Source organism: Nelumbo nucifera, chromosome 3 (genome assembly GCF_055504915.1).
Source record: "Nelumbo nucifera cultivar China Antique chromosome 3, China Antique-T2T, whole genome shotgun sequence".
In the NCBI taxonomy this organism is placed as follows: domain Eukaryota; kingdom Viridiplantae; phylum Streptophyta; class Magnoliopsida; order Proteales; family Nelumbonaceae; genus Nelumbo; species Nelumbo nucifera.
In genome coordinates, this window is record NC_142651.1 from 39467745 (window position 1) to 39486150 (window position 18406).

Sequence of the window (18406 nt, forward strand, 5' to 3'; positions counted from 1 at the left end):
CGAAAATTATCACCAAAATCGCAAGTATGGATCCCAATTTCATATGTTCCCCCATTTTTTCTCAATTTCATGCACTATCTTCAAGATTAATGATATGTTTATTACATGTTGGCCACCACTGGAATCATTGTTGTTGACTTCTTCATTTCCTAAACTATTTTTGAAGCTTAATGGAATGTATATTGCTTATTTGTTGTAATGTTACAGATAGCATTCTGCCTATACAAAACCAATCATGAACTGGAGTGTCATAGCTATAATACCAATATAATGGAATGTTTATTGCATGTTCATCAACTGTCTGTCTACAAACTGTGGCATGTGTGTGTATCGTTAATGTATACAAGTGGCTAATCATGGGTAATATGGCATTTGTCATGTGTAAAATCAGATGAATCACATGAGTGATTGTGTGCTTTTGTCAAATGGGAAATGATTCTTCTGTTTTCTAAAGCATACTTTACAAAAATTTTTTACCCTAACAGTTTTCATAACAAAAATACCAAAGTAAAAGTTGTTTATGTACTTTGTACTTTCATACTATTAAAAATACAAAAATAAAAGTCTATTCAAACATAAAATCCCATTAACCAACCATCCCCCTTTTCAAAATCCAAAATACAAACAGGCCCTTAAACACATGTTGCAGAAACCAGAAATTAAAAGCAACGGACAATAGCTTTGTCACTTGTTTAAATAATGAACATAATAGAAAAAAACCAATTAGAGCACACCACTTTACATCGAGTTGGTATTTTCAAACCCTATCTCTTAACAGGGTTTGTTTGTTAACCGAATGAACCCAAATTGCAACTGGTCTAACCAAATGGGTCAATAATGGTCGATGGATTGCAAACATTGTTCAGTATAATGAATTTTTTTATCTACTAATGGACAACCAATAAGTCAATTCAGCCCATACGTAGTTATCTAGCGGCTGCTCATTAGTGATTACATTATAGTCTCTCGTTAAGAGGTAAATCAAGGATAAAAACTTCCCTTTGCTACTCAATAATTTTGTTATATTACAGTGGCATTCTAAATGTGTGTAATGTTATTAATGCACGCGACTTCGTGTAAGGACTATGTGTGCCTTACGCATATTTAGACTACGTTTGGTTTGAAGGAAAAGGTAGGAAAACCTATACAAGGTTTGTGAAAGTTTCTCCAACTTTCCCTTCCTTTCCCTACTTTTTTCTTCAAACCGAACAAAGCTTTAGAGATTGTTCGACAAATGATTGGCTTTACTTTTCAAAACAAAAAACAAGTTTTACATCAGCAAAATTAAGGCCCCTTTGGAAGGGCTGAAGCTTTGGTTCGAGACACATTTATGGGTGGCATCAACCGATAAAGTGGTGTATATAAACGAGACAGACACAGATTTGCCCATATTCCTTTCTCTTCTGTGTAATGTGCCATGCAAAATAATCTGATAATTTCTCTGGCATGCGGCTGCGGGTTACTAGAACTCTTATCGAATCGAATGCTTGCACATTAGCCGAAGATACCAGTTCAATACAACGAGTGACGCTAGCCCGGAAGGAACCAACCTATTTCCTTGGAATAAAATTTTCCCATCCACAAAGCCAACAAAAGGATGATAGTTTCATGTGGCGATCTCTTATACAACCACCACCTAAGTGACTAAACCAAAAACCTGAACATACACAGACTAGACTTTTCAAGGACAAGTTTCAAGGCTTACTTACAGCTTACAGGATCCCCTTTCATCATTCTCTCAGCATTCAAGGCAAGGTCAACACGTCTGTCACCTCAAAATGGGAAGGTGAGCCTTGGCCTCACCTCAACCTTGACTCCATATTCTTGATGGCGTCTTCAATTGCAGGGACAGCCTTCCTGAAGGTTGTCCATTGTTCAGTTGTCAAGCTAATTCCTGAAATACAAAAGAAGCATGCGACTTTAGCATCAACATTTGGTACGTATAAAATAAACAACTCTTCTCAACTGGACCTGCAGTACACGCCTAACGCTCAACTTTAGTCTTCATTTAATGGGTACAGCTTCATTAAATGAGTCATCACTCATCAACAAGAAACCAGTCAATCAGAAATGTTGTCTTTTTATTTTTGATGAATGTCAATCAGATTGTTAGCACGTTAGAATCCAATTGAGTGATTTTCTTGAGGCATAATGTCAATCAATGACCTCAGCCATTCCAATAGAAAAATATTTTCTTTCCTGGTCATCCACAGAGATTGGTACCTTATGGGATGGGCCAGTCATCAAGCATGATTTGGACTAAGCCGTCTCACAGGAAGATGCCTAATCATGCAATCCCCACCGGCCCCATCCTCACTCTCCCAAGAAAAATTAATAATAATAACAATAATAATAGTAATAAAAATGATAATGATAATGATAATAATAATAATTAGTGATAAGAAAATGAAAGAAAAGAGAGGGAAGGAGGTGATCGAGAACAGAAACTTTATTAACAGGGGGAAAAGAAGACTTGAAGACGACCTTCCAAAAAAGGAGGTAAACCATAAATACAAGACCCATAAAAAAAGATGCTATCCACAAAAAATTAATTTTAGTTTTTGAACATGCAGAACATAGTACATGTTTCAATTTTCAAAACCATTTACATGCAAGCATCAGATATCCAGATTCCAACAAAATTCACAAGAACAACGACAACAACGACAATAATAATAAATGAACAGGCATGTGAGAGGGAGAAGACAAACGGGGAAAAACATGAAGGCTTCTGGAATTTGGTAGACCACTGGCACCAAACCACTTTACTACCAGAGAGAGGGCCTACATTAGAATTCCATGCTCAACTAGAAAGTAGCCATGCTCCCTCTGCTTATACACCACTAGGGAAAAATAATACTCTAATGCAGATTGAAACAATCATAATTCCCAACCAAATGATAACTTGACATGCATTCTCAAACCCAAAGAAATAGCTTGATAAACCATTTAGTAATGAGTAATGACAACTAAAAAACTCAGTATTATACAAGTTACCCACTTCAAGGAAACCATAACCAATCTCCATTTGGTGCTACTCTAGAGAAACTTAATTATAATAGCAGCAGAGCCATAAGCAATTTGAGTATCATCACTATTTGAGAAAGTGGGGAGGGGTGATTAGAGATGGATTCCCCTCGTATTTTGAACTCTCTTTCTTCTTCCCCTAACTTGTTGGGGTGAAAGTGGGGAGGGGTGATCATCTGAAGATTTGAGGCTTAAGGAGTCATACACCTTTATTCTTTAGCTCATTGCTCCCAGCCTCAAATGAATTTCAAGGTTCAACACTTGAGTCTTAATTTGCCTAAGAAGGAAAGTCCAGAGCATTTTGTCTCCCCTTGCTACCGCCATTGCATGGGCTCCTGCTCCTACACCATGTGGATTGACAGGATCACATTCTAATAGTAGCTCCCAAAGAATCCCAGCACCATTGGGCACAAGTTTGGTATTTCATAAACCTGATGGATGTCTTCTATAGGCTTTTAGTGACCCCTTGATGATGCAAATACTCCAGAAAAGACCTATCTTGCCCTCTTACAGAATTTTGAATTGCTAGAGGCATGGTTTTAATCCTTACTAAAGAGGCAAATGTTTCATCTCTGGTAATGGAAATCAAATCAGTAAATGCCACAATGTGAAGCCTAAGTGTGGGAAGAGGCTCATGGTGCCTTGCTCATTACCAAAATAAAGTCAGGATCTTATTGTTTCTTTTTTGAGAAGAAATAATGAAGTAAGAATCTTTGACTACTATCGCATCTGATGCTAGACAGATTCCAAGAGAAGTCAATACGGTGGGAAAAGGGTAGCCACCAGACCTCAGGTGCAAAAGGGATTTAGTGACATCTCTTTACCTACCATTACCCTTTCTTTAAAAACGGGAAAAGGGAAAAAGATATTTGTGAGGACTGCTATTCCATGATTTGTTTAGAACAAAAGAAATGCCAAAATCCACTATTAGGTAGAAACAATCTTTGGAAATTCAAACTGGCCTGATTGCTATCTGGGTGGCACTCTGGATTGTGGACCTGCAGCGAAGGAGATTTTGAGTTCTCTATAGATAATACAGTGAGAGGACAGGACAGTCCCACTCAGCTGTGTCATCAACTTCAAAATCTCTAGCGTTCGGTATTTGGTCTTCACCCATCCAAGGGGTAATCAAGTCAAACTTTCATGGTTTCTCTCCTGGCATCTGATATTAAATCCTTACTTCAGAGGCTGAATTGATATGTTCCATGGTCTATTCTCAGGTATAGGTCAAGGAAATTCATAAGTTGTAATTGGCTGTATGAGGGATGAGGAGGGATTGATTAGCTATTTTTTCTTTTTGATCAGCAAGAGTTTAATTAGCTTTTGAGACATTTTATAAGGTAAGTGAGATATTTGGCAGATAGAGAGAACATTTTGTTTTATTGTATCCAAAGATCTCATAACTTTCCAACTGACCGATTGGCAAGGACGGTGCAGATATTGGGTATGGCTCTTAAAGGCATCATAGGTTCTGACTGGTATTGAGACAGTCTCCTTGTACACTATTTGACATGCAGGAAGGCATGGGTTCTGCATGTCATATTAATGCTGAATAGAAAAGATAAAGAGTCTGTTTTATGTAGTTTTTTTGCACGAGTTAAAGCCTCTAATGGAATTGAAGTATCAGTTTTATATACTAATAGATATTGGCTTCATGGTTGTGGCTTCTGTCGTTCCAGTCATGGAAGGTCCAGTTTTTTATCGTCTTCTTTTACTTTCCCTTACTCTTCTTTGCATCATGAATAGAGTTTATGAACATGAAGAAGAACCCAAAAAGTTTTTTTTTTTTTTTGTTGAGAAATGGTTAAGCAATTTTATTAAAACTGATCAAGAGATTACAACAGCAGCCCCAAAAAAGGAGCCGAACACACCAGAACAAAGCTCAAGAACAAATTACAAATCTAGCAAACTTCTAGATCTCATCTGAGCACCAGAACCGAGGTCTGGAGACCTTTAGCAGCCGCCAAGGTTCAAAATATCAATACGCCTGATACGCCGGTAGGGGCGTATCGGGCGTTTCGATACTTGTTTTTTTACTTTTTTTTTTTTTTCAAAACTGGTTCAGGGGAGCCGGTCTAGGACCCCTCCATCCCCTGAATCTTTAACTTTATTCTGGAAGATCCTTCTATTTCTTTTAGACCAGATAATACTAATCACTGCTGCAGGAATGGCACTCCAAACACTTTTAGTCAGCTTGGATAAACCTTGTAGATCCCAAATCCATAGCAGGTCTATAACAGAATTCGGCATGACCCAATTAAGACCCAAGGCAGAGAGAAAATGTCCCCAAATAACAGAGGAAACAGAGCAATGAATGAACTCAGGTGGCTGCTATCCTCTTCAACTTGACCACACAGAACCCAAAAAGAATTTGTATGATCCTAGCCTCCAAAATAATTGGTACTCTTTTGGAGTATGTCAGTAACTCTATTTGATGACCCAATAGGAATCAAACTAATACTGTGGTTAGGATCATAGTATAGATTAAGTATACTAGCTTTTACAGCCCAACAAGAATTGGTCGATGATAGAACAAGGCCAATTGATGAATGAAAAATACCTGATAGAGAGATCTATTAATTAGACACTTTCAAGTGACCATCACTTTTGTCAAGGAGTTGCCTAGTCACCCACCTAGGTTGTTGCCTAGGCTGCTAGGCACCTTTGGTTGGACACTTAACCTGAATACCATGACTTGTATCAAAAAGGCACCTTTCTAGGGGACAAGGAACCCACCTAAGTGAAAAGGCACCAGCCTAGGTGACAAAAACACAAGGTGAGCACTTATCATGGTTGAGCCTTCCAAGCCACCTTCAAGGAAGCAGCACGCAGATGGTTCTCTACGCTCCCTCCTCGGTCCATCAACTCCTAGGACCAATTTGCTGACCTCTTCCTTGCCCACTTCATCAGCAGTTGACGATGCCAGAAGGTCGTCGTATCTCTCACATCGATCAAGCAAAAGCGCAGAGAAAGCCTCCAAGCATCATCGACCGATTCAAGCGGGAAGAGCTTGAAGTAAGAGACCTTGATCCCTCGGTGTCCATGCACGCAGCTATCAATGGCCTCCGGCCCAAACCCCTCAAATGGTCCATCTCCAAACTCGCCCAAGAACAAGGCAAAATTCTTGAAGAAGGCACAAAAATACATTGTTGCCGAAGAAGTCGAGGCTAGTGAGCACCATGAGCTAGAGGCCGACCCCAACCGAGGGGTTATCAAGAAGAAGAGGAAGGAAAGAGAAGGTCGAGGCCACGGCCACACCAACAAGGACAATAATGAAAAGAAACCATCGTCCCCTTTAGCAAGTATACACCACTCAACTCCACCTGAACGCATATACTCATGCAAGTAGGGAAGGAGGAATACATGAAGTGGCTGGCCAAAATGAAGAGGAACCCCAAAAGGGGTAACCCCAACAAATACTACAAATACCACCGCGGCACCGACCACGACACAGAGGACCGTTATGAGCTCAAAAACGAGATCGAGTCCCTTATCCACCGCGGGCACTTGAAGGAGTATGTTGGGGCGACGTCGACGCCTCGTCCTCACAGCAACAGCAACAGCAACAGCATTAAGCCGGGGCCCAAGCCCATCCTGTTCTATGACACCTTTGAGAAGATGAAGTTGATGCCGGATCGATTGCAGCCGGTCGACGTGCCACTAGTCGACTTCTTCGGGGCAGCCGTCAATCTACAAGGGAAGATCGTCCAACCAGCCACAGTAGGGACAAAGCCTCGGCAAGTCACCAGGATGACCGAGTTCTTGGTCGTGAAGATAAGCTCCCCATACAATTGCATCATTGGAAGGGCCGACCCTTCTTCATTGCAAGAATAGTCAAGGGGAACCAACAAGCAGCTAGACAGTGGTTTATGGCAGCACTAAAAGGCAAGAATAAAGAAGCTTTGCCGTTGGAGGGACTCGACCTCAAGGACGAACCAGCAAGCCAAGGCCATCCGGCCGAGAACCTCGTTTAGGTTCCCCTAGACGAGGCCGAGCCCGAGAAGATGATGTGTGTCGGGTCACACTTTCCGAACTGATAAGCTTCCTCAAAACTAACGCCAACGTCTTTGCTTAGTCTACTGCTGACATGCTAGGAATTGACCCCTCGGTAATTACTCATAGGCTAAGCATGGACCTGAGTTGTAGGCCAGTTCAGCAAAAGAAGAGGAACTTTGCACCAGAGCATTGGAAAGCCATCGAAGATGAGGTAGATATGCTACTCGACGTCAACTTCATACGAGTGGTACATTAACCTAAATGGTTGTCAAACGTGGTCATGGTTAAGAAAGCCAATGGGAAGTGGCAAATATGTATTGACTTCACAAATATCAACAAGGCCTACCCCAAGGACAGCTTTCCTTTGCCAAGGATTGATCACCTCGTCAATGCCACCACAGGATACGAGATGTTAAGCTTCATGGATGCCTTCCCGAGTACAACTAGATCAAAATGCACCCCGACGACAAAGAAAAGACCTCGTTCATCACCGAGCAGGGAACCTACTACTATAAGGTGATGCCTTTTGGACTGAAGAACATCGGGGCCACCTACTAGTAGTTGGTGAACAAGGTCTTCAAGGACCAGATGGGGAGTAACGTCTAAGCCTACGTCGACGACATGGTGATGAAGAACCTGAAAGCTAGCCAACACACAGACCTCGGCAAGACCTTTGAAATATTGAGAAAATACAACATGAAGCTAAACCCTAACAAGTGTGCCTTCGGCGTCACCTTGGGAAAGTTTTTGGGCTTCATGGTTACCCAACGAGGCATAAAGGCCAACCCTGAGAAAATACAGGCCATACTTGGCATGGAACCACCTCGGTCTATCAAGAAACCCAGAGACTCATTGGCTAAGTCGCAGCTCTCAATCGATTCATGTCAAAGTCAGCCAACCGCTGCATACCCTTCTTCCGAGTTATCAAGAAGCTAAAGGACTTCCAATGGACTAAAGAGTGTCAGAAAGCCTTTGAGGAATTGAAGTCCTACCTCGCCTCGCCTCCTCTACTCGCGTGGCCCCTCCCGAGAGAGACCTTGCTCTCATACCTCTTGATCGAGGACGCGGTCATCAACTCTATTCTGGTACGTGAAGATGGAATACAAAGTCCAATCTACTATGTCAATAAGATCCTCTGCGACACCGAGACCAGATACTCCGAGGTGGAGAAGCTATACTTTGCATTGGTGGTCTCGGCTAGGAAGCTAAGGCCCTACTTCCAGGCTCATAGCATTACAATACTAACCAGCCGACCCCTCTAGTCAATACTCTCCAAACCAGAGACCTCGGGTTGGCTGACCAAATGGGCCATCGAGCTGCCAGAGTTTGACTTGCGCTACCAGCCAAGGCCCGCAATCAAAGCACAAGCATTGGCAAACTTCTTAGTGGAATGCACCTTCAACAGCACCCTCGGCCAAGCCCCCGAGGAGGATGAAAGGCCTTGGCCTACCTGGAGATTGTGGATGGATCCTCCAATGCCAAAGGAAGCAGAGCAGGCCTCATACTTCTCACCTCAGATGACAGTGAGGTGGAATATGTGCTACGGTTCGACTTCCTTGCCCCCAACAAAGAAGCCGTGTACAAGGCCCTACTTGTCGAACTACAGCTCACCAAGGACCTCAATGCCAAGCACATTGAGGTTTGCAATGACTCACAGCTGGTTGTGAACCAAGTGAATGGGGAGTACGAAACCAGAGAATCAAACATGACTAAGTACTTGGCTAAGGTTCGGGAGCTAACCAACCACTTCCAACACATTGCCCTGCATCGGGTCCCACAGTCCAAGAACGCGAGAGTCGACACCCTATTTTAACTGGCAAGCAGCTCGAAGTCGGCCCTTGGCCGCACCGTACATGTTGAGAAACTTGCACAGCCCAGCATTGAAGAGAAGCAGTTGTACCCCGTCCAAGCCTAGTCCTACTAGATGGATCCCATCCTCGCCTATCTACAGCACGAGCAGTTGCCCTTCGACAAGAATGAAGCAAGGAAAGTCCAACGGCAGTCAACGCATTACACCCTGCTCGAAGGCAAGTAATACAAAAGGTCCTTCACCTTGCCTTACCTTAGACGCTTCCGCCGAGAGTAGGGCGAGTACGTACTCTAAGAGATCTACGAAAGCATCTACGGCAACCACCTGTAAAGTAGAGCTCTAGCACAAAAAGCACTAAGGCAATGATACTTTTGGCCGACCATACAAAAGGATGCCGCCGAGCTAGTGCAAAAATGTGATCGATGCCAAAGACATTCTAACATCCCTCATCGGCTTGCCACGACCCTCTCGAACCTCAACAACCCATGATCCTTTGCGAAGTAGGGAATGGATCTCCTCGGACCATTCCCTCAAGCCACTAGGAACAAGAAATACCTCGTCACGATGGACTACTTCAGTAAGTGGGTCGAAGCCGAGCCCTTAGCAACCATCACGGCTAAGACGATCCAAAGCTTCTTCTAGAAAATCATCATTTGTCGTTTTGGCATCCCCCACATGCTTGTCATAGACAATGGCCAGCAATTCGACAACGCAAGGTTTAGAGAATGGTGTACAAGTCCTGGAATAAAACAGCAATACACCTCGATCAACTACCCCCAAACCAATGGGTTAGCCGAGGTCACCAACAGAACCATCCTAGAGGTATTGAAGACAAGACTGGACAAAGCCAAGGGACTTTGGGAAGATGAGCTATACAACATCTTATGGACCTATAGGACAACACCTCAAACCATCACAGGTGAGACCCCATTCAACTTGACATATGGGACCGAGGTTGTCATCCCAACAAAGATCGGCCAGTCGATGCTTCGGACCGATGGGTTCCATGAAGCTGAGAACGATGATGAGTTAAGAAACAATCTAGACCTGTTGGAAGGCATCCAAGAGTATGCTCAAATCAAGGCCACGCCCTATCAGCAAAGAGTTGCCAGATACTACAACTCCCGGGTGAGAGAGCGTCACTTCAAGGAAGGTGACCCCGTCCTCAGGAAAGTCATGGTGTCTAAGTTCGGCGTTGGAAAACTTAGCGAAACTGGGAAGGGCCCTACAGAGTCAAGCAAGTGGTCGGCCTCAACACCTTTCAATTGGAATACATGAGTGGAAGGCCAGTACCTCGTACTTGGAACTCTAAGAACCTCCAGATATACTAATGATGTAAAAATGATTAGTGAAAGTTTTGATAATAAAGTGTGCAAGTTCCTCTCACCTCGACTTTGGCCACTTTGGTGTATATGTTCTTGTCTCCCTCAAACGCCAAGACCCCTCAACCAAACGACTGGCCGCAGCATACAACCTTCACCAAAATTAAACGCTCGGACTGAACGTCAGCCCAAGGCACACGACCCTCGGAAGGTCATACACCTAGTCACCTTTTAACTAAGGCAAGAACTTGTGGGACCTCGGCCATCAAGTGGCCTTTGGCATCGGCCTAACACTCAACATAAAGCACCGGCGAACAAACACAATAAAACATTAATGTTATCTCACTAAGGCAAAGAAATTCCACGACCTTGGCCAAGCCCCATTCGTTGGGCCTCGGCCATGCACGTGTCCAGTCTCCAAACCCTTAAGGAAGACAATGTCAGGCCAACTAAGGCAATCGCCTCCCAAGACCTCGGTGACGAGGGTCGGCCTCGGCTTAGCAACCTTAAGGATAACGCCTTTGCGAGGAACTAAGCCAGGACTTACAAGTTTTTTACAACTTATGCCTCTTCGAGGGGGGCATCAACCCCTTGCATAAATTAAAAAAAAAAAGACAAAAAGAAAACAAGAAAGGCACTACTAGTTAGACAAAAAACTTGATATTTTCATTAACTCGGCTCTTTACAAAAAACCGGCCTCTAATGGGGGAGGCCAAGCCCCTTATAAAAAGATGACAAAAGAAAAAGGCAAGGCATTGTACGAAGGAAAGAAAAAAGCAAAAAGTTGTACGAAGGGAGCCTTGGCCCTACGCAAGCATCTTCACATAGTCTCGATGTTGATGCGCTCGTTGGTCGCCTCTGGTTGTGCATGCTGCTCGTCACCGCCATGGCCCTCGGCTAGCTCCACCGCCTCGACTGGCCCCGTCGCCTCGGCCACTTGTTGGCCTGAAGGCTGGACCCACAACTAGCTAACATCGAAGTCTAAGAGAAGCGCCAGCACCTGAGCATTAGTGTCTTTGGTGCCCTCCAAGTATGAATCGACACCAAACCGGGCCATCTCTTCTTTGTAGGCCTCAAAGCCCTTGTACTCTTCCACAGCTTGAGTCGAGGCCTCTTGCAACTTCTGCTCCACCTCCTTAAGCTTTTCCCCCACCTCATCCAAGGAGATCCTTGCAGCCCTAAGTTGCTCCCTCTTCACCATCACCTCGGCCTTGAGCTTCTTTCAGCGGCCGTGCTCCCCACGAGCCACCTCGACAAAGGCCTCGTCTAACCCACTCCTCGGCCAACTGGCACTTCAACTGTTCGTTCTCCTCTTGAGAAGACTAGAGTTGTTGCAACAAGACATCCACTTTGCCGCAAAGGGCGACGATGCAGGAAGACGCCTGCAGAGACACAAAGAGCAAACCTTCATCAACTGAAAAAGGCAAAGTAAAAAGGAGCAAACCATTGAGTACAGGAAGATCAAGTCTTACCTTGGCCAGCCCGTCCAGCAGAGTGTCCCGAACCCCCTGGATGGAGACCTAGGTCCAAGACTGCCGATCCCCCGTCAGAAGCATCCCTGTCACCAAGGCTCGACCGACACCAAGGTTGCTAAGGTTGCCGCCCTCCCTAACATTCCAATTAAGGTGAAAGAGACTGCGTGCGGCCAACGGTATGTTTTCGTAGGGGTCGGACAAGTGAGGCCCCAACTGTCGAGAGCCTCTGGCAACACCCTCTGTTAGGCAGTCCCTCATTGCCAACCTCTTCGCCCTTTGAGTTTGAGGGGCTTCGGCCGGTCGTTTGGGCGTTGGCCGACCTCCTCTTGGCCTCAGCCGGCGCCTTCGCCCGAGGTGGTTCCTTCCCAGCGGGCCTCTTCAAAGGCCCCCTCAGTCGGGCCCTTCTTAGAGTTCGCCCTGGCCAGCTACATAAACTTGTCCTTCATGCCACAATCCAGTTCTACAACAAAGAACGTGTTAGAAGGACAAAGAAAACGAAGACAACGATGTACCTAGCCGACAACGGGAGTGCCTATACCGAGGGGGTAGGGTTGAGACTCGCCCAATGTTTTAAAAGCGCAAGGCGCAAAAAAGGCACAAGAACCATTTTGCGCCTAAGGCACGCGCCTTTTTGAAGCAAGGCGCACAATTTAAAAAAATCAAAAAATTATAAAACATAATATTAATAAAAATATTAACTTAAATTTTAAAATAAATGTTTTCAAAAACCTATTATCTAAAATTAAAATACATAAATATAGTATGTAAAGCATATTCAAATGAGAATTTAAAAATGAAACCAAACATACAAAACATTTTCAAGCATATAAAACCCACAATCTTTTTTTTTCTCAATTGCATCAAGTAGCTAATGTGATATAACATTCCTAATTTTACGAGCCGCCTTTGTGCCACACCCCTCGAGGCAAGCCCAAACAAGTCCATGTTAGGGTCTTAAATTCTTAGATTTCACACAAAAAATAATAATTTTATAGTTTAAATTGCTTTTAAGAAGATATTTTATTAAGATGAATGAATGGACATTACCAAATAGGGGGTTCTTGAAGCTTCGGTGAGCGAGCGAACCCTATTTGGTAATGTTGTCCATTCATTCATTTTAATAAAATATCTTCTTAAAAGCAATTTAAACTATAAAATTATTATTTTTTGTGTAAAATCTAAGAATTTAAGACCCTAACATGGACTTGTTTGGGCTGGCCTCGAGGGGCGTAGCACAGGTGTTTGGCCCAACGGCCCAGACTTAAAAAAAGGGAAAAAGCAGCAAATTTTCAAAAGGTGCACGCCTGGGCTAAGGCGCAAGGCGCACCAGGCATGCGCCTTTTGAATGGGCTGCGCCTAGGACTCGGGCAAGGCGCCTACCCTAAATCACTAGACAAGCCTACACCAAGGCTTCCTCCGTTACTAGGGGCTCGGTGTGAATCATCCCCATCAATCGTATCTGAGTCATCATGGCAAACTCCCCATTATTGTATGGCCTAATCCTCTCGGGCAAGGAGTTCGGCATCCCCCAGTCAAACCGAAAGGACCATCCCTCTAGACAAGAGATGAAGAAATACTTCTTCCAGTTGTGGAAAGACGACGGGTTGTCCACCACCCTACCCTGTCGGCCCTAGAAATACCACAAATCGTCCCCCGTGGGATGCTTCCTTAAGGAGAATAGACCCTGAAAGATATTCAAGGTCATGGACACACCTCAAAGGCGACCCATGACTAGCATAGTCACTATGATCCTAACCGCATTCTGAGCAAGTTAGCTGAGGGAGATATTGTAGTAATTGAGGAGTTTTGGGATGAGATGAGGCAAAGGGAAACGGAGGATAAAGTGGAGGTAGTGCTCATGTACATACACCTCCCTCTTGGTTGGCCGCCACAGCCAGTCACCAATACTAGGGAATCTAATCCTATAGCCCCCGGGTATATGATACATCTCAGAAAGAGTCATCACTTGCTCCTTGCCGAGCTCACTGTCAAGATCAGAGCGGGGGAAATGCATCAGCGTCATGCCTCAGCCTTCGGCCTCGACAAGCTCCTAATGGCGTCGGCCACTTTAGACTGCAATGGGGCATTCCCCAATGGCGTCGGCCCTCGGTCTTGTGGAGCTAGTACTTTCATCGGGAGAATCCCTGCCCTGCCGGTCGCGCTCGACTCCCCAGGGGCAATCCTCTCCCTCAGTACCAGACGCCCGAGGGGAGCTCTCAGATTCATTCATGTCACTCCCATGGCAAGGTCAACTATAAAAAGGGGTGCCCATATCAAGGTAAATCCATCTTGCTCACACTTGCTCTCTTGCATTTAGAATCTCGAGAGACCTCCTCTGAGCTCTTAAGGACTAAGCTTTGAGCTCTCGTCTCACGCCTAGTCCGACCCCTCTTTAGCACCTAACTTGACTATCAGAGTCCTCACCCCTGGGATAACACCCGGGGCCTCTAACGTGTTCTCTTCTACTTCTCATAGGTCTGACCTGTCGGCCTCGAACGTCATTGCCCTCAGCCCCATCTTTGGCAGCAACAATATCTCTTCCATATCATATCATAGTCGAACCCTACCATGAATATTGTTTGAAACTTGACAAAAAGACATAACCCTACAAAGCTTAGTAGTTAAATATATAAATCAGAAAAAGACAAAAATTTTCTTACAACCTTTGGAGGAAGGAAGTTGTTTTCCATCCTTTTCGTAGTACTCCCTTAACGAAACCAAAGTCTTCCCTCTGAAATCTTGGATTGTCACTCTTCTCTTGTTGGATAGCTGCAAGAGACACACCGTATTAGATTTTACATAACACAGTTATCAGAGAAAACAACAACTAACCGGCCGGCCAAAGAACTAAAATAAAATACAAAAAAGGACTGAAGTGTCACGACTCACTCAAATCCCTCGTGCAAACTGAATAGGGTTTAAGATAGATGGTTATGGTAAAAGGTTCAATTAATTTTTAAAATAGAAAGCGGGATTTTATGAAATGCTTTTTTGGGGCTTAGAAAGGCATGCTTACTTTGCAAATGATGAGATCTCCATCATCATCGTACTCTTTCGCAGAGTTTCTCGACTTCCTTTCCTCTTCTTCCTCCTCTTGTTCACCTTCTTCTTCTGCCTCCTTGGTTTCTTCATCCGGTGCTGTGCCCTTAACCTGCTCCTCTTCCTCCTTCGATACGAGGAATGACTCCACGACGCGCCTGACGAAACGCTTGTATTCTGTACCAGAGAGGTCGATCCCGAGCTTCTCTGCAGCCGAGTTTCGAACCTTGAACTCCGTCATCGCATCCATGTCCGAGCTTCTTAAGATCTCCAACACCGTTTCTTCGATTTTATGTTGCGTTTCGGGGTCCATTTCAGGCAAAAATTGAAAGGGAGAATGAGAAAGAGAGAGAGAGAGATTGAGAGATTTTTCGGCAATCGGCTTTCGATACGGTGACGACTTGGTTTTGGCTTTTTGTTACCAGACCGGAATACAATTTCTTTCGTGGCTTCCTGCCAACGTCGCGATTTAGGGCAACGACGCAACGTACTCCGCTTAGTACCATGTTGACAGCTGCACTCATTTGTGCACCATTGATTGTCCAATGGAGTAAACAATCTGAATATCACACTTGGACCCTTTTGATTGGAATCTAAATACATTTTTGTATAAATCAACTTAACAAATTTGACTTATGATTTCATTTTGCTTTTTGCTAGTACGAATTAGTCATTACTAGGCGTTAAAAAAATGAAAATGAATGCTGATCGTGGATTAATGACAAATTTACGGGCAAAATGCAATTGATTGGGAAGGTTACTAATAGACTATGGAGGTTGTAATTTTAAAATTCTAAAGTAGGCTGTAGTATACTTTTCCGTAAAAAAAAAAAACGGAAAAGTACGGACAAGCTTAATGCAGACTTCTGATTTTTACCGCAAATCTATAAACATTCAAAAAGTCAAAAAACTACATCTTATGCACTTATATCCGCCCGTGAATTAGCATCAATTCTGAACTAGCACTTACTTCAACTGTACTTTGTGCATATGAATTCTGACCCTGGGCTAAAACGTCATTCTCCCTAAAAAAAAATAGTCATAAGTCATAACTAGGCATATCAATGGTCAAGTTCGACACGGATTTGCCTCAATCCTAGCCATACCCTCCAATGCTCAGTTTGAATTAAAAATAACTTCCGAACCTGACCCAACTCTATAGGGTCTAACTTGATATCAATCCGATTTGATTAATAACATTTAACTTAAGAAATTGTTTCATAAATTTTAAGGTGTTGTTTTTCCATAAGAAAAAAAAATGGGCTTCTAGCAGATAAGGGCAACTTTTTGCCTTGAATATCAATAAAAAGTAATATTTTTATAAAATAATTAAAATATGATAACTATTTTAGAAAAATATTGAAAAAGGGCATTAATATTGTTCATTGTCTTCCTCTGCTGCTCTCTCAACAGGAAGATGGAATGATATTTTTGCCTTGAATAAGGGCAGTGGTTGAAGGTTGTTGTAGCGGTTGAAGGTTTTCTTGCAAAGGTGACACGAAAAATATGTGTAGCCGATGAGTATCTGCACGAGAGTCAGTATCCAATACTGGGTACCCACACCTATAGCAATATTTCTGTCTTCCACCATATCGTTTGGTTTCGTGTACGTGGAGCAACTCGAATTATTAGGCAGCCCAATGTGTAAGTGTAACGCTACGGTAATGCCATTCCTGTCTTCATTGCCGACCATCTCATGATCTTCATCTACCGCTAGTGTGGCCAGCCGAAGCAAGCAACTAAGTAATGGTAGAGGCTCTGTAGAGTTTTGGGTTGTATTATTTATGTCTGGACAGAGAGCACAAGTCTCATTATCCTTAGCAAAAGAGTTAGCCACAGGGTTTGAGTCATCACGACAATCTACAGAAGACTCCAAGTTTAATACTTTAATTCTGATATGATGTATCTCTATCTACACTACTCTTCACAGACTACACTTGTCTCAAAATCTCAGCATATATATGTTTGCATAAATTAAAGATCACAGTGAAAGTGCAGGAAAAATTGCAACGTTTCAATATTATTACAGATCCCTCAAACGAATGCAAGATCAACGGCCCACTGCTCTCAAACGAATTGGGATTGCTGTAAAATATTTTCTTGGGTGAAAAAAGAAAAGGAAGACGATGAACACAAAGCCATTGCCCTTATTCAAGGCAAAAATATCATTCCATCGTCTTTCCCTTGAGAGAGCAGCAAAGGAAGATGATAAACAGTATTAATGCGCTTTTTTGATATTTTTCTAAAAAGTTACCATATTTTAATTATTTTATAAAAATATTACTTTTTATTGATACTTAGGGCAAAAAGTTGCCCTTATCTGCTAGAAACCCAAAAAAAATCAAAATCAACATGTAAATAAATCTAAAACTTTAAGATTATAGAGTTAGAAGTCAAAATGTTACGAGAACAATTTTATATATGTATATATTATATAAATATATAACTGTTTAGTCAAAAGTTAAACCTAACTCGGGTCAAAAAACCAAAACACTAATCCAACCATAAAGCCAAATATGTCTAACCCTAACTCAATCCTATAGGGTCGAATCCAGTCAAATTTACCATTTAACCCAACCCATTGGCATCCCTAGTCATAACCAAGCCCATAAAAAAGGCCTTAAATCATATCATATCTAAACATTAGCAACTACCATCCAAATCACATCACACATGCATATAATCATAACCGGCATACACTTGGCCTCACCATCACTAGCAAAGCTACATTTGAATTTTGGTACAAAATTAAAAAAAAAAAACAAGTGTTAGAAAATGACTATAGTTTATTATGAGCTATGACTTACGATAGATATTTCTTGAGCGGCAAACAATATAGAGGAGATGAAGAATAAAATTTTCAAAAAACATAAAATAATGTTATTAAGGTTTTAAGTCTTTCTGATTAAGATTAAGTGAAATGATTATCTTAAAAGAAATACATGATACTATGTGGTTGGAATTATACAAATATCATGCATCTAAATAAATCAATGTATGTTATATATTACATATAACATATATTTATATATGACATGTATTACAGAGTCGGGTTCAGATTGGGTCGGGTTGGCTAAGGGGTCAACTCTAACCCAAGTTGAAGTAAAGTCGGGTTCATGAATTTCAACCCTAACCCTAACCCGAACATCAATCCGACCCAACCCAACCCAAGTTGCAGCCTTAACCCCTATTATCAAATTCAGAATTTAGTACGCGAGAGGGAGGGATTTTATGCAACAGCTTATACTTTATATCATGTTGAGAAACCCAAAACAAGTCGTATTTCAGTAGAATTAGGACAACCAAAAGTAGACTTATATAAACCGTACATATAATTTACCTCGAGCGGCATAATCAACGCAAAAGCCCTCCACAATCTCTTATAAAGTTCTGATAAATGGCTCTTCAATGAGATAATTTATTCACAGAGACCCCCTTTCTCCTTGCTTTTTATTGCTGGTATCAAAGTCCTTTTCGATTAACATTTGGGCCAACCGTCAAGAAGGAAACTTAACAGGCATAAGGTGAGCAAAGATGCACCCCTAATCACCCATTTGTGGTAGTGAAATTTTGAAAATCCTATACAAGTACAGTGTAGCTTCGAGTCAGAAAGTCAATTCCAAGTTCCAAAGGATCCTGGCTATGGTACTAAAGATGAAAATGGTAAGCAAATCGAGTGTTTACCTTGGACTATTAGTGGAAATTCAAAGATCTAAGGTTAAAACCTTTGATTTTGT

The 18406-nt window shown here is 42.6% G+C and overlaps 1 protein-coding gene across 2 annotated transcripts; it reads right to left on the reverse strand.

Annotated features, from left to right (window-relative positions):
* Window positions 1–1471: 1471 nt before the first annotated feature.
* KELP (transcriptional coactivator p15 (PC4) family protein (KELP)) lies at window positions 1472–15138 on the reverse strand. Of its 2 annotated transcripts, XR_016084300.1 has the most exons (4): window positions 14647–15138; window positions 14294–14399; window positions 11628–12090; window positions 10800–11537 (listed from the first exon to the last, which is right to left on the reverse strand). XR_016084300.1 is itself a non-coding variant. In XM_010268249.3 (3 exons), exons 1-3 carry the CDS (start codon window positions 14980–14982, stop codon window positions 1800–1802), a joined length of 537 nt encoding a protein of 178 aa, XP_010266551.1. In that variant the 5' UTR covers window positions 14983–15138; the 3' UTR covers window positions 1472–1799. The 2 variants fall into 2 exon arrangements, 1 of the variants encoding a protein (XP_010266551.1); XM_010268249.3 differs by lacking the exons at window positions 10800–11537; window positions 11628–12090 and adding an exon at window positions 1472–1894.
* Between the last annotated feature and the right edge of the window lie 3268 nt (window positions 15139–18406).